Source organism: Squalius cephalus, assembly GCF_949319135.1.
Source record: "Squalius cephalus genome assembly, chromosome: 25".
Taxonomy (NCBI): Eukaryota; Metazoa; Chordata; class Actinopteri; order Cypriniformes; family Leuciscidae; genus Squalius; species Squalius cephalus.
The window spans coordinates 30,066,058-30,084,435 of NC_137146.1; the positions used below are offsets into that span (position 1 = coordinate 30,066,058).

The window sequence follows — 18,378 nt, forward strand, 5'->3', positions numbered from 1 at the left end:
ATTTCTATTTTATTTATTCATTCATTTTATGTTTGATAAAGTTACATTTTGTGTACTCTACGTATAAAGTTTTAGGGTCAGTGATATTTTTATTGTTTTTGTCTCTTCTGCTCAACAAAAACCATGAAATATTATTATAAAGTAAATAATCTGTTTTCTATGTGAATATACAGTAAAGTGTAATTTATTCCTGTGATCAAAGCTGAATTTTCAGCATCATTACTCCAGTCTTCAGTGTCACATGATCCTCCAGAAATCACTCTAATATGATGATCTGATGATCAAGAAACATTTATGATTATTATCAGTGTTGAAAACAGTTTTGCTACTTCATATTTCTGTGGAAACCGGCATACATTTAATTTTACATGATTCTCTGAAGAATAAAAATTTCAAAAGATCAGCATTTATGTAAAACAAAATCTTTTGCAACATTATGCATCCTTGCTGAATAAAAATATGAATATCTTTTTTTACTTGCTTACTGGCCTCAAACTTTTGATTGATAGAGTTTATTATATGCATATGCTTTTATAAAAAGATGAATGGTCTCTTTAAAAATTCCACAGCTTTGTAGACACTTTATTTAGGTTTAGTGAATTTCTGAACGGAACCATGTGAAGAACTCTTTTCACTTGTTCTTTCTGCAGTGGGAGCTGGAAAGTCAAATATACATCTCCTGTTTCCTATACAAAATTATGATGATTACAAGCCGCTTTGTCCAATTTGCAGGAGAAAGTCATTCGTCTTGCTTAATCAAGATTGCATACTGAGAAAACACTGGTCTGAAGTTAATTTCTAAAGGAAAATGAGCCTGACTTGCTCATGTCAACAGTGATTGTAATTGTGTTCATCTGAGCCACACATGACTGAGTCTCTTCAGTTCCTGTAAACCATTAGCCGGTGCAATGTTCCCTGAAACTATATCAAGGCAAATGCATCTTATTTATTATCCTGGTGGCATCAAGTGGAACCGCAAGACCAGATGATGCTTAACAAGCTTAGTTTCTGTGGCTATGCTTAATAAAATGCAAAAATATAACGCAGCATAACCACTCAAAGCCTATATAGACCAACGGCTGCTTCACGTTTACAGCAAGCTGCCGTAATTCCAGTGCCGGCAGACAGAAACTAGCAGATGTTTAACTGTAACAACTGTAATATCTGTCGACCCACACAGAGAGAGAACGAGACGTCAGATCCCTCATTAACAACAGGAAGGGTGTCAGAATTACACAGACGAGTCAGGCTTTATTGGACAAAACTGCTTTTCCAGAAGCAGCCGAAACCAAATCGCTGTGATACTACAAAATAACTCTGATTTAATCAATTATAAACCATAAAGAGCCTTTACCTTTCTTTTGAACCTAAAAATGACAAACACAAACCTCAAAAAACACTCTAAATATATAATAATTAGGGGTGTAATGTTCCACCAAACATTTCTAGTGCGGGTCTTTGGGTTCGGTGTGAATGTGTTTTACTGCAGATCTTCTCTGTAAGAGTGTAACGTCAAACATCAAACTAAATCCTGAACCTCCGTGGCTTGCTGTCTGATGTGTCATTTAATGCGTTTCAGAGGCATTTTCCTCAGCGCACAACTTACATCTTACAGTTGTTACTGTACGTACTGTACCTGTAAATGGTACAAAATTCATGCATGTATTTCCATCTCACAAAAAAGATGATCCTGACCGCAAGCGGGTCTGTGTTTAACTTCACAGACTTCAGTGGAGCGCAATCATTTTAACCTAATTCTAAAATATTTTGCATCCAAAAGCACTTCAAATCTCTTCGTCTGATGAACTCCATAAACCGCAGTGTGTGTCATTTACATTGACTTTTTTTTAGACATTCAATAAACAACTGTTTAATAAAAATTAAATAAAATAAATAAATAAACATGATTTGTTATTTTCTCCTGAAGTGCCATTACACTCCTAACAGTGACAGTATAATCGAGTCCAGCGTGTCAGACTGCAGGAGGCTTCAAGATATTTGACACACTGTTGCCAACTTTTCTCTTTCTCTTTTTTCTGTTGTTTTTTGGTGCTGAAAATCTTTCTTTTTATAATGCAGATGTGTGACACTGCGAGACTCAATCACTCAACGTGAAAGTCGCCTAATAAACATTATTACTTTGTGTGGATCAGTGTATGAATCTCATGATGTGTGTTTGACAGTAATGATGAGTTGTGTCACTGTGTCACAAGCACTGTTGGGGAAAGTCACTTTTAAAAGTAATGCATTACAATATTGCGTTACTGCCAAAAAAAGTGACTAATTGAGTTACTTAGTTACTTTTAATGAAAAGTAATGTGTTACATTACTTTTGCGTTACTTTTCCTCACCTGGGCTGGGCTTGCTTGTTTATTTGTTTTTTAATAACAACAACAAAAATAACAACAACAAAAATAATCTATTTTTGGCAAATGTTAAGGCCCTCACCAAACGTGAAGTGAATGAGCCTCAAACAAACCTTTCCCATTCTGGAATAAAGAACAATAGGAGACGGGAGAAGAAGTTCAACACTAATCTAAAGTAAATTTTGCTTATTAGTATTGTTGAATTAGATCATTGAAGGTCAGCAGCAAAGACATTGGTTAATAAAGCAAGATTTAATACATAAAGTATATTTGTGTAATTTAATATAGTTAATTATACAAGTTATTTGTGTAAAATTCTGAGATTGCATTTTACTGTTTTTATTCATTTTGAGGAATACTGAATGTTTTCGTGCAAGTGAGATGAACATAAATGCATGTTCACATTTAATCTAGAACTAAAATAATCATCATGTTTACACAGCGCACACACACACACACACACACACACACACACACACACACGCACACACACACACACACACACACACACCTCTTCACTTTATTTCTCTCAACATGGGGACAGGAGAGCTGTCAGTCAATAAATGTGAAAAACTATCTAGCATTACTTATTTAAAAAAGTAACTTAGATGTTTTGTTGTAAATTGAAAAAGTAATGCATTACTTTACTAGTTACTTGAAAACGTCTCAGGTTACGACTGTAACCTATGTTCCCTGAGAACAGGGAACGAGACACTACGTCAGAATGACGCTATGGGGAACGCCTCAGGCGTGACAGGTGTCTGAAATCAATATCAAATCACGGCAATCACATTGACCGGCGACAGCCCGTGAATCATTAACGTGAATGATTAACATGCGACCTGCAAGTATAAAAGGGCGCCTTGCAAACATGACAAACATCCTATCGTCTGAAGGGACTGTTGCAGGCAGGCCCCGAGGCATGGCAGGAAGACGTAGTGTCTCGTTCCCTGTTCTCAGGGAACATAGGTTACAGTCGTAACCTGAGACGTTCCCTTTCGAAAGGGAACTCTACACTACGTCAGAATGACGCAATGGGGAACGATATACCAACGCCACCATGCTAAGGGGAGTGCATGCCCAATGGCAGTGACAACTGTCAGAACCGGCAATTCAAATGAACGCTAGAACCACTCACCCCCAGGTCACACTGGGCTGTCAGTGACAGCACTCCCTACGGTCATAGCCCAAGCTATATGATACCACAGAAAACCTCCATAAACATAGTTTAGTGAAAGGTCTAACTGGGCCTGCTCAAGGGCCTAGGACCACAACTTCAACTTCTTAGAAGGGGTCCCTTCTAGGGAATGTGGCTAGGGAACCTGAGGGAACCCCAGCCAGTCACTATTCAGGGGAACGTGCCACCTGAAATGCCACCAGGCAGGCCTGACCTGGTGTCACCATATAAGACACTACAGTCTGGCCACTTCCTGTCTGTCCGAAGACAGAGCCTCTGGACACTTGCCTTTAGGAAGGCATCCAACCCGAGGGACTGCGAAGCAGGCAGTGAACCACTCGGACCGGATCTCAGAGACGGGATATCCTGGAGAGTATGACTCAGCATAGTGCTTTACAACCCTTGCCAGCGAGGGGAGTTTCTCTACTCGATCCACGGATCAACCCAGTGTTTGTGTTTCAAAACACTAAGGAGGCCTGTGAGGGCCTAAGGACTGATCTAACTGGGAGGCCTCATGAGAGGCCTACGACCGACTGATCAGACTCAGGAGACCACATACTCATACTGACCCTCAGTGAGGGGAGCATTAGATCTACCTGGTAGGCAACCAGGCTGTAGCAGGATAAAGAGGTTCCAGGAGGGAACCCGTAGCAGAGAATACAAACTTGAGTCGAGCCAGGGCGCAAGCTCACCTTCGGTAGCTGCCTGATAAGGTCTGCTAAACTGAAAGTAAGCGGCCACTAGCTTACAAAACCCAGCACCACAGTGAAACTACTCAGGGAGACCTGGAGAGGCCTACTACCTGACAACCACAGTATGTGGGAGCTCACCTTCAGAGAGGCCTGGTGAAGCCTACTATCTGATAACCACAAAACGTGGGAGCTCACTTTCAGAGAGGCCTGGAGAGGCCTACTACCTGACAACCACAGTATGTGGGAGCTCACCTTCAGAGAGGCCTGGTGAAGCCTACTATCTGATAACCACAAAACGTGGGAGCTCACTTTCAGAGAGGCCTGGAGAGGCCTACTACCTGAAACACCATTCTAAGTGGAAACACACAGTAAGTGGGAGCTAACCTTCCAAGGAGGCCTGGAGAGGCCTACTACATGATAACCACAGTATGTGGGAGCTCAACTTCAGGGAGGCCTAGTGAGGCCTACTACCTGATAACCACAGCGCATGGGAGTTCACTTACAGAGAGGCCTGGAGAGGCCTACTACATGACAACCACAGTATGCGGGGGCTCAACTTCAGGGAGGCCTAGTGAGGCCTACTACCTGATAACCACAGTGCATGGGAGTTCACTTACAGAGAGGCCTGGAGAGGCCTGCTACATGACAACCACAAAACGTGGGAGCTCAACTTAAGGGAGGCCTAGTGAAGCCTACCACAGTACATGGGAGTTCGCTTACAGAGAGGCCTAGAGAGGCCTACTACCCATTACCAGAAAAACCACATTAAGTGGAAACTCAAAGTATGTTGGAACTCAACTCCAGGGAGGCCTGGTGAGGCCTACTACCAGAGAACCATGACATGAAGGAGCTTACTTTCAGGGAGGCCTGGAGAGGCCTACTACCTGAAAACCACAGCTGACATTGGGCCAGACTGGCAGTCCAGTTGACTGTCTATGGGGCTTTGCCTTCAGGGAGGCCTTATGAGGCCTACTACCTGATAGTTCAACCTCAGGGCCACTTAGTACCACAGTATGAGGGATTCAGCCCTCAGGGAGGCCTAGTAAAGCCTACTACCTGATCCCCACAAAAAATGTGGGAGCCCATCTTCAGGGAGGCCTGAAGAGGCCTACTTCCTGAAACAGTCTAATCAGCTGGATGTGACTGCTGCTGGGGACTCGCCTAACAGGGAGGCCCGGTCGAGCCTACTAGCTGATAGCGAGTCTTTCTGCTACTTTAATGAACACTGCTGGAACCATACTATTAAAAACTTTTCCTATAGTTTTGTCCTAGTGTATGTTCCACAATATTGGGACCCACCTCCGAGGAGGCCTGTTAAGGCCTATTACTCGGCAGTGAGCCTTCTGCCCGAACTACCAGGGCCAACCACCGAAGGTGAGCTGGCCTAGGAGCCCTATTTGGGGGCTACCCGGTCAAAGAGGCCTGCTGGGGCCTACTACCTAACCGTGCAGCCTTCATGGCAGAAAACTGTTACTACAGCGCTTACAGCATCCTGGTACCTAATCACATTGCCAAAGGCAGTGTACTCAGCAAAAAGCAATACCCTTATAGCAGGGGAGTACAACATACGCCACTCTGCCTAGTGGAGGCCCCATTAAGGGCCTACCTACTATATGCATGGGCGTCAGCTCATGGCAATGCTCTGGCTTCAAGGGAGCCGAGTTCAAAAACTGGAATGAAATGTAGTTAGAACTCCCTGCTCAACCGGAGCCATCATGGTGTGAGGTAGATAATACAGAGCTGAGAATGGATTACTCAAAACTACCCTGCGTTAGCGGGGGAGTAACACCATATGCCCCTGAAATGTTAGACAGGGAGCGGGCCTGCAAGTGGCTCCAAAGGGTGACAGGGATTTGTCCTGTGCCCAGCCTGGGGGAGCGGAGCTTGCTTGCAAGCCAACCAACTTTCACCCATCGTTCGAGCGGTTCAGCTCAACAGGCTGAGTGGAGCCAGCTCTAGAGGCCTAAAAACAAGTAGCTCTGTTCGGCAGGGTCTGGCAAACTATCACATCGCAGAGCGAAAGACAGCCTGACCCGCCTGAAGGATCATACCTCAACTACCACCCTGCATTACTCTATCACCCCTGAATGCAGTGAAAGGGGCGGGCCTTGGCCAACAACTCCCATTTAAGGGAGGAGGCTGAAATCTAGGGGAGGAAGCCTAACACATAATGAATGCGGCAGCTATACTTAGCAGAACGCCTCCAACATCCCAAACATAGCCTAGGCCAGCTACAGAGGCGGCCCGGGTTAGGGCCGACCCATAAGCATAGATCTACCTGAGGGCTCAGAGGAGCCAAAGCCAACTTGATTGAGAGGCTGTGAAACACTCAACCTACTGACACCTTACAGAGCTCAGGGGAGCGAAGTACTCAGGATATCAATGTCACAAACCGATAGGTAAGATATAAGATCTATCTGAAGCGCCAGCGTCAGTCTAAACCTAAAACAAAAAAGCTTTTTTTTTTTTTTTTTAGGAAGACCAACTACTCTACCCCTGGGTGGCTAATAGCCCTGAGGCTAAACAGAAATGAGCGGCGGCCCACCACGCATAAAAAATGTTATGACCGGAAGGCCATCACACACTCAGCACGGAAGCCAAATCTTCTTTGAGCTTCTCCCTAATTCGCTCCAGCCACCAACTGAGGGGAGGCTTCAGGGCCCTGAAGTCCAAAACTTACTTTACCTTATTCCTCCTTGCCAGTACGACTCCCTAGGTCTATAGAGGGAACGAGGTCTGTAGAGAAATAAATGTCAGTGTTATTTGTACACACAGATATTCTTAAAAGACCAATCAGCTCACCTGCGGCATGCGGAGTGAAGACTCCACCAGAGATTCACAAAAACCTGGGGTCCACCACTTTTACATGCCTAAAAGAGGCGCTCACACTAATCAAGCCAAGGCGGGCCAACAGAACATAGTTCTATCATGGGCCCAGCCCCAGGCCTGATGTAGCAAGAACGCCTGGGGAGTCAGGAAGAGAGAGAGGGCTGGTAGAAAAAGGCCCTCCAGGGAGATCAACCCTTACTCACGCTGTGTGCGCTTGCGCTGGATGACCTCCCTTAGATCCCTCTTCTTGCGGGAGGCTCGCCTTCTCTGTGTCCTACTCCTCCATGGAGGGGGCGCACGAGAGGCGACACTGGACCTCTGGTCCTGTCTACGGTCCTCGGACCGAGAGGGACCAGGGCCTCCCGTCTGCCTGGGCTTGGACCCGGATCTCAGCGGTATACATGTTTCAAAAGCAGCTGAGTGTGCCTTCGCCTCTCTAAACTTCCCAACCACCGCATCCACGGAGGTGCCAAAAAGTTTAGAAGGCGAAACTGGTGAATTGAGGAGAAAAGGATTTCTCTTTCTCCCCGATATCAGCCATGTTAAGTCACAGATGCCTCTCCGTGGCCACCATCGCTGCCATCGATCGGCCGATCGCGGCAGCAGGCCTGGAGAGACAAAACTGTGGTTCGACGCAGCTCAGCAACCGCCTCAGGGGACAGCCCCGCCCCCTGGTCGAGATCCCACAGCAGGTCAGCCTGGTAAGCTTGCAGCACCGCCATGGTATGGGGAGCAGCGCCGGCCTGACCTGCTGCCGTGTATGCTCTGCCATTCAAACGAACTGATACTTTAAGCGGTTTGGATGGCAGGGTTGGAGCTTTAAGTGTCGACACCCGCCCAGACACGAGATATTTTGTGAACGTCTCGTCAATCGGCGGTATCGACACATACCCATGCTTCCCGATCCACTCAACATCAGCGAAATCACCCCGCTGATGTCAGTGAATACGAGCAGAGTATGGGTTCTTCCAAGCCCTCTCGATCTCAGTATGGAGATCAGGAAGGAAAGGAAGGCTCACCTGAGCTGGTGGCATATGTTCAGGGAGAAATCGATCGTCAAGCCTGCCGCGAGCAATCTCTCCCTGAGCGCGCCGCCATGGCAACTGAAGTTTGTCGGCGGCGCGCCCCATATCAACCACCAGCTCAGCATACACGGGGCAGGATGGCTGACGAGGCTCTGGATCTAATTCATCCTCATCAGCCATTTCTTGCCCGTCCTGAAGAGCACTCTCTGCAGTACCAGTAGGAGAAACGTCTCCGTCATCCACCTGCAACACGCTCTCGTCAGTCGATGACGCATCTGAGAGGGTTTTTTTTTTTTTTTTTTTTTGCACAGGACGCTCCCTCGAGAGCGTCCCGTGCGTGCTCTTCACTCAGACAGAAAATGCACATTTCATGTGTGTCACCCGGCAACAAAAACCTTGGGCACGGGTCAACACATATAATGAAATTCTTTACCTTAGGACTTGCCTTAAGTGTGCGCTTCATTTTCTAATTGCCGTTAATGCTTGACATTAAGACCAGACAAAACAGTCCCTGAAGACGAAAAGATGTTTGTCATGTTTGCAAGGCGCCCTTTTATACTTGCAGGTCGCATGTTAATCATTCACGTTAATGATTCACGGGCTGTCGCCGGTCAATGTGATTGCCGTGATTTGATATTGATTTCAGACACCTGTCACGCCTGAGGCGTTCCCCATTGCGTCATTCTGACGTAGTGTAGAGTTCCCTTTCGAAAGGGAACTTGAACAAGTAATCTGATTACATAACTCAAGCTACTTGTAATGAGTTTCCCCAACACTGTCTCGTGAGGATAACAGCACACACCCCTAACACGGGTAAATGTAACACATTTGACAATGAAAATCCTTTGAATATTGTCTGACCTTTGACCCAGCAGGGCCGACGGGTCCTCGGCTCCCAGAGAGTCCTGATTTACCCTGAAGAACACAGATATATCTTCAATCAACCGTATTTCTCTCGTTCACTCCATCAATACTCTGACTGGTATCAGGTTGTGCATGTAGTGTTGTGAATATGGACAAACGTGTGTATTCCATGCAACAATTTTCAAGAAGATGGCTGCATATTAATGAATACAACAATTAATCATTGTTGTGCTGCATTTTATCATATCTGAAAACTTTGTATTTATATATCTGCAAATCTGTCTGGTCAGATATCGTTTCTGTGCAAGAGCAAAGGTGTTTTGTGTTGTCATATATAACATTACACAACGTTACCATTGGACCGGGCTCTCCGTGAGGTCCTCGTTCTCCTCTCTGCCCCGGCTCTCCCTGTTCAACAACACAACATTTCACATGAGCTTTATATGACTGTGTATCACAATGTTGCCAAAGCATTAACATATTTTATATAAATAATAAAACAAACAAAAGATATATGTATAGATCATGTCATAGCATAGTAAATAAATAAATGAATACAATCCATCTTAATAAATGAATAAATAAATAAATAAATCATCTTCTCCAAATATGAAGGGCATTTTGTCAGTGTCACTCAGCTTAATGAATGATGGAATCAATGTTTCAGATCTGGGCAGAACCGTTTCTCTCAGTGATATATTCATATATTCAGTCCAGATGAGTGGAGCGTGTTCATCATCCTCTGTGTAGTTTACACTGTCTACATCTGATGCTTAATATCACAAACGCTTATGACAACATGCAATTTATGAATAAGGCCTTTTAACTGCTTAGTATATAGTAATTACATTGTAATACTGTATTCCAAAAATGTAAATTTTAAATAAAATGTATTACAGTATTAAATGTAAATATTTAAAACACAGAAAAAGAAAATGACTGTAGTCTGGTGAAAAGAAAAGTAATGCAATGATTTCTTATTTAAATCAGCAAAAATTAAAAGCAAGTACAAATGTTTCCTCTGATCTATACACTTTACAATTTAAAAACATATATTATTATTAGTGAAAGAATATAGTACCTTCTCTCCTGGCGGTCCGGCTGTCCCGATGATCGTTCTCGTTGCTCCCTGAAACACAAAAGCAGATTTTCTCTTGGTATTTCAGTATTTTATTCGGCTCTTATAGTTTGAGCGCAGTGTGTGTGAAACATCTCTCGGCCGTGTTCTCTCTCTCTCTCCCAGAGGTGGACGACGTACACTACAGACGTGCTTGAGTGAAAGGACACACACTACTGGTCAAATATTACTCCGGTACAGGTCAAAGTGGTAAAGACCGATGTTTACTTCAGTAAAAGTACAGAAGTACTCGTTTTCAAAAGTACTTGAGTATCAGAAGTAAAAAGTAAATGTCAATGCACTGTTTTATTATTGTTGTATTGTTGTATGTAATACTGTACATTATGCCTCTGCATCAACCTCGTGAATACACCTACCAGTTAGTAAGACTGAGGAATTAACAGCTTTTAGAATTAGGGTATAAAACCTATAGAAATTAAACAACTAAATTGACAACAACAACAATGAAACACAGCCATAATCATCTTCTTTTTTATTTTTTTATTTAACACTCCTACACCCCAACAAAAGAGGTAAAGTACAGATACTCAGAAAGTGTAGTTTAGTACAGTCCTCCAGTGTTGCTGTCCACCTCTGCTCTCTACAGGGCCGAACACCATCTACACACTCGCCTCACACACTGAGGCTGTGTCCCAAATCACACACTATACACTCCTGCACTATACACTATACACTCCTGCACTATACACTATACACTTCTGCACTATACACTATACACTATACACTTCTGCACTATACACTATACACTATACACTCCTGCACTATACACTATACACTCCTGCACTATACACTATACACTATACACTTCTGCACTATACACTATACACTCCTGCACTATACACTATACACTATACACTCCTGCACTATACACTATACACTCCTGCACTATACACTATACACTCCTGCACTATACACTTCTGCACTATACACTATACACTCCTGCATTATACACTATACACTATATACTCCTGCACTATACACTATACACTTCTGCACTATACACTATACACTCCTGCACTATACACTATACACTCCTGCACTATACACTATACACTCCTGCACTATACACTATACACTCCTGCACTATACACTATACACTATACACTCCTGCACTATACACTATACACTCCTGCACTATACACTATACACTATACACTCCTGCACTATACACTATACACTCCTGCACTATACACTATACACTCCTGCACTATACACTATACACTATACACTCCTGCACTATACACTATACACTCCTGCACTATACACTATACACTATACACTTCTGCACTATACACTATACACTATACACTATACACTCCTGCACTATACACTATACACTCCTGCACTATACACTATACACTCCTGCACTATACACTCCTGCACTATACACTATACACTATACACTCCTGTACTATACACTATACACTATACACTTCTGCACTATACACTATACACTCCTGCACTATACACTATACACTATATACTCCTGCACTATACACTATACACTCCTGCACTATACACTATACACTATACACTCCTGCACTATACACTATACACTATACACTCCTGCACTATACACTATACACTATATACTCCAGCACTATACACTATACACTCCTGCACTATACACTATACACTATACACTCCTGCACTATACACTATACACTCCTGCACTATACACTATACACTATACACTCCTGCACTATACACTATACACTCCTGCACTATACACTATACACTCCTGCACTATACACTATACACTATACACTCCTGCACTATACACTATACACTATACACTCCTGCACTATACACTATACACTATACACTCCAGCACTATACACTATACACTCCTGCACTATACACTATACACTCCTGCACTATACACTTCTGCACTATACACTATACACTCCTGCACTATACACTATACACTCCTGCACTATACACTTCTGCACTATACACTATACACTCCTGCACTATACACTATACACTATACACTTCTGCACTATACACTATACACTCCTGCACTATACACTATACACTCCTGCACTATACACTATACACTCCTGCACTATACACTATACACTCCTGCACTATACACTATACACTATACACTCCTGCACTATACACTATACACTCCTGCACTATACACTATACACTCCTGCACTATACACTTCTGCACTATACACTTCTGCACTATACACTATACACTATACACTCCTGCACTATACACTATACACTATACACTTCTGCACTATACACTATACACTCCTGCACTATACACTATACACTCCTGCACTATACACTATACACTATACACTCCTGCACTATACACTATACACTATACACTCCTGCACTATACACTATACACTCCTGCACTATACACTATACACTCCTGCACTATACACTATACACTATACACTTCTGCACTATACACTATACACTCCTGCACTATACACTATACACTATACACTATACACTCCTGCACTATACACTATACACTCCTGCACTATACACTATACACTCCTGCACTATATACTATACACTTCTGCACTATACACTATACACTCCTGCACTATACACTCCTGCACTATACACTATACACTATACACTCCTGCACTATACACTATACACTCCTGCACTATACACTATACACTATACACTCCTGCACTATACACTATACACTCCTGTACTATACACTATACACTCCTGCACTATACACTATACACTCCTGCACTATACACTATACACTATACACTATACACTCCTGCACTATACACTATACACTATACACTTCTGCACTATACACTATACACTATACACTCCTGCACTATACACTATACACTATACACTTCTGCACTATACACTATACACTATACACTCCTGCACTATACACTATACACTTCTGCACTATACACTTCTGCACTATACACTATACACTATACACTCCTGCACTATACACTATACACTCCTGCACTATACACTATACACTATACACTCCTGCACTATACACTATACACTCCTGCACTATACACTATACACTCCTGCACTATACACTATACACTATACACTCCTGCACTATACACTATACACTATACACTCCTGCACTATACACTATACACTCCTGCACTATACACTATACACTCCTGCACTATACACTATACACTATACACTCCTGCACTATACACTATACACTCCTGCACTATACACTATACACTATACACTCCTGCACTATACACTATACACTATACACTCCTGCACTATACACTATACACTCCTGCACTATACACTATACACTATACACTCCTGTACTATACACTATACACTCCTGCACTATACACTATACACTATACACTCCTGCACTATACACTATACACTATACACTCCTGCACTATACACTATACACTCCTGCACTATACACTATACACTCCTGCACTATACACTATACACTATACACTCCTGCACTATACACTATACACTCCTGCACTATACACTATACACTATACACTCCTGCACTATACACTATACACTCCTGCACTATACACTATACACTGTACACTCCTGCACTATACACTATACACTATACACTCCTGCACTATACACTATACACTCCTGCACTATACACTATACACTATACACTCCTGTACTATACACTATACACTCCTGCACTATACACTATACACTATACACTCCTGCACTATACACTATACACTATACACTCCTGCACTATACACTATACACTCCTGCACTATACACTATACACTATACACTCCTGCACTATACACTATACACTCCTGCACTATACACTATACACTCCTGCACTATACACTATACACTATACACTCCTGCACTATACACTATACACTCCTGCACTATACACTATACACTATACACTCCTGCACTATACACTATACACTCCTGCACTATACACTATACACTCCTGCACTATACACTATACACTCCTGCACTATACACTATACACTCCTGTACTATACACTATACACTCCTGCACTATACACTATACACTCCTGCACTATACACTATACACTATACACTCCTGCACTATACACTATACACTCCTGCACTATACACTATACACTATACACTCCTGCACTATACACTATACACTCCTGTACTATACACTATACACTATACACTCCTGCACTATACACTATACACTATACACTCCTGCACTATACACTATACACTATACACTTCTGCACTATACACTATACACTCCTGCACTATACACTATACACTATACACTCCTGCACTATACACTATACACTATACACTTCTGCACTATACACTATACACTCCTGCACTATACACTATACACTCCTGCACTATACACTATACACTCCTGCACTATACACTATACACTCCTGCACTATACACTATACACTATACACTTCTGCACTATACACTATACACTATACACTCCTGCACTATACACTATACACTCCTGCACTATACACTATACACTATACACTTCTGCACTATACACTATACACTCCTGCACTATACACTATACACTATACACTCCTGCACTATACACTATACACTATACACTTCTGCACTATACACTATACACTCCTGCACTATACACTATACACTCCTGCACTATACACTATACACTATACACTCCTGCACTATACACTATACACTATACACTCCTGTACTATACACTATACACTATACACTCCTGCACTATACACTATACACTATACACTCCTGCACTATACACTATACACTATACACTTCTGCACTATACACTATACACTCCTGCACTATACACTATACACTATACACTCCTGCACTATACACTATACACTATACACTTCTGCACTATACACTATACACTCCTGCACTATACACTATACACTCCTGCACTATACACTATACACTCCTGCACTATACACTATACACTCCTGCACTATACACTATACACTCCTGCACTATACACTCCTGCACTATGTACTCTCTGACAGTCTGATAGCCCGTAGTTAAAGCGGTGACAGTCGAGTGCATGAAGTGGCCATTCGTTCCTCACTTGTGTTTTCGTTAAATAAGTGCATCATCCGGTAGGGCTGGGCGATGTATCGCATGAGATTGTTGAGCCGCAGTTAACTGACAAGCTGAGCCATATCGCATTAATTATTGAGGACGTATCGCCTGCGGTTCTCTGCATAACACACACAATCTGACATAAAGTCATGTTTGCCATTTAAAAACACTGCCATTCAAACTGACACTCCATGATCTGATTGGCCGATACATGTGTGTGTGCCAAACACCTCAACGCTTCACTGTTAACACCTCAGTCTGTTTCAGTTTACTGCGTTTTGTGAGCATATCTGTGTCATGTCCAGTGTAAATATTTCTGCTGGTCATATGTTGCACTGACTTGTTTGGTGAAAAATAAAATAAAAAATTGTTTCAACAGCATGTGTGTGTCTCTGCAAATATTTCTGTGCATGTGAACAATCTGAAGAATTGTCTAGAATTTGAACTATTTTAGTATTATGGCGAAGCACACTGAAGATGAGAGTGCTCTTCATTACGCCATCAGTGTGTCGTTGGTCAGACAGAAATCTGCTGATATGAATGAAGTGTGTGTCATTCCATGCAAAAGTTTGATTTGATAATGCTGTGTGTAGTTTTGGTTGCAGTGCTTCATTTTGCAGGATATATGAGGTATTCTGCAGTTTGGGTGTGTGTGTGTGTGGTTTTGTGAACTGTGTTGAGTATTTTGATAAAACCAGCCTAGTTTGCAAAATTGTGTGTTAGCAATTGGAAAAAACTGTATTTATACTACAAAATGGCGTAGAATAGTGCACAAGTACGCGGTTTGGGACGCAGTTTGAGTGTGCTTATGAAGAGAAGTTTGCAGTCAGTAAGAGCTCTTACCATTGGTCCAGGCGGGCCCGGTTCCCCTGGCAACCCTTGTTCTCCTCGCTCACCCTGCATGTGACAGAGACCCAACATGATTTGCATTGAGGGAAAAGCTCACCGTGTTACACCTAAACACTGTGTGTGTGTGTGTGTGTGTGTGTGTGTGTGTGTGTGTGTGTGTGTGTGTGTGTGTGTGTGTGTGTGTGTGTGTGTGTGTGTGGCCTGGTAAACCCTACATTATGTGGACAAAATGTCCCCACAAGGATGGCAATATCCGAAATCCTTGTTCGTGTGGGAAAATTTTTTGGTTTTTCCGGAAAACGGCTTATAAATCAAAAAAGTGATGTTTTTTTGAAAATGTGAAATTGCAGAAAGTTTTGTGTGATGGGTAGGTTTAGGGATAGGGTTAGTGTAAGGGAATAGAATATACAGTTTGTACAGTATAAAAATTATTATGTCTATGGAAAGTCCCCATAAAAATGAAAACACTACGTGTGTGTGTGTGTGTGTGTGTGTGTGTGTGTGTGTGTGTGTGTGTGTGTGTGCCGATGGGAGACTCACTTTCGCCCCCTGGAGTCCCGGATCTCCTCTCGGTCCTGATAGACCGGCGTCACCCTACGAGACAGAAGAGTAGAAACACAGCGCTGACTTCTTCAACAGATACTGTACGACTGCATGCTTACAAACACGGTAAATATATATATAATAAAACTGCACAGATCTAACCTTACATTACAGTAAAATACTGTTAAATGCACCATTATTGGAAGTGATAACTAATACCTTAGAAATACCAAGACAGTGAAAGACTTGCCTTGAAGGAACTCATAAAGAACAAATCATCTCATACTTTACAGTGAAAATCCCAAAACTGACGGTTCAGAAGAATTGTTTAATTGGAATAGTTCCTTCGATAACACTTTACAATGAGGTTCGTTGGTTAACATTAGTTAACATGAACTAATAATGAACTGCACTAATACAGTATTTATTAATCTTTGTTAATGTTAATTTCAACATATACTAATACTTTATTAAAATCGTGTTAACATTAGTTAATGCACTGTGAACTAACATGAACAGCTGGATTTATATGAACTAACATTAACAAAGATTAATAAATACAGTAACAAACGTATTGCTCATGGTTAGTTCATGTTAGTTAATACATTAACTATGTTAACATGAATGTTATTGTAAAGATTTACCGTTTCTTCATAATTAATTTCAGATCCGGTATGTTCATTCGGGTTTTACACGGTCCGTCTTTTTTATTTAATTTTTATTCATTTGTTGCTGTAAATAAATTTTTTTAAATTGTACAATTTTCAGGTTGTTCTGTAAATATGTTTACATTTTTACTGTATTTTTACTGAATTATTCCGGTAACCGCACCTAAAATCTGCATGATTTTTGAGTTTGTTGGTTTGTTTGTTAACAGTAAATGGTCTGAAACTGTAAGAGCTTCTTACCTTTTCTCCAGGTGCACCTGGGTCTCCTGGCTCTCCTCTTGAACCTTGAGGTCCCTTTATTGAGAAAACACACACGTGTCGTTCACACAGATAGCCAGCGGCCGAAAGAAGCGTCAATATGCTGAATCTACATGTAGTTTTACTCACAGGTTTCCCGTCGGGGCCCGGAGGACCGGCTCTTCCCGTCTCCCCCCGCTCCCCCTGTAGAGATCAGACTGTAATCACCGTTTAAAGAGACAGTGTGCACTTACTCAGCAGAGAGTGAAGGAGATGCGTGTCCACCCTCGGTCCCGGAGGCCCTTCGCTGCAGTCGCACTCGTCCTCGTCTTCGCCAGCGCTGGGCTCTCGATCCAGAGGACACTGGAGACACACACTCGCTTCATGAAGACCTCAACCTCATCACACACACACTTCAGTCCTGAGAGTGTACGGTTCACACTTACCCGTTCATCATCCTGTAAAACAAGGGGATAAAAGAGGAAGTTAGTCTGTATGAATGAATCTTTTAGCTTACAGTAAGTCATGAACAGCACTGAGAGATGATTCAACACATCACAGCATTTGATTCATGTACATCCAGCCGGTTGTTATCTCAGAATAAACCCGACCGAGTGATCAGGATCAGGTCTTCATCAGCCTGAAGGGGTTTATTCTGAGACACACACACACACACACACACACACACACACACACCTGAAGGGGTTTATTCTGAGACACACACACACACACACACACACCTGAAGGGGTTTATTCTGAGACACACACACACACACACACACACCTGAAGGGGTTTATTCTGAGACACACACACACACACACACACACCTGAAGGGGTTTATTCTGAGACACACACACGCACACACACACACACACACACCTGAAGGGGTTTATTCTGAGACACACACACACACACACACACACAC

The 18,378-nt window shown here is 42.4% G+C and overlaps 1 protein-coding gene across 1 annotated transcript in view; it reads right to left on the reverse strand.

Annotated features, from left to right (window-relative positions):
* Nucleotides 1-18,378, reverse strand: part of LOC307153874 (uncharacterized protein) — a 139,263-nt gene that overhangs the window by 94,220 nt on the left and 26,665 nt on the right. Inside the window, exons 9-17 of the mRNA XM_079863627.1 lie at nt 17,899-17,910; nt 17,738-17,815; nt 17,603-17,656; nt 17,456-17,509; nt 16,545-16,598; nt 15,999-16,052; nt 10,035-10,082; nt 9,308-9,361; nt 8,951-9,004 (exon numbers count right to left, since the gene is read on the reverse strand). Of these exons, the coding sequence (XP_079719753.1) occupies nt 8,951-9,004; nt 9,308-9,361; nt 10,035-10,082; nt 15,999-16,052; nt 16,545-16,598; nt 17,456-17,509; nt 17,603-17,656; nt 17,738-17,815; nt 17,899-17,910 (462 nt within the window). The remainder of the gene's footprint in view (nt 1-8,950; nt 9,005-9,307; nt 9,362-10,034; nt 10,083-15,998; nt 16,053-16,544; nt 16,599-17,455; nt 17,510-17,602; nt 17,657-17,737; nt 17,816-17,898; nt 17,911-18,378) is intronic.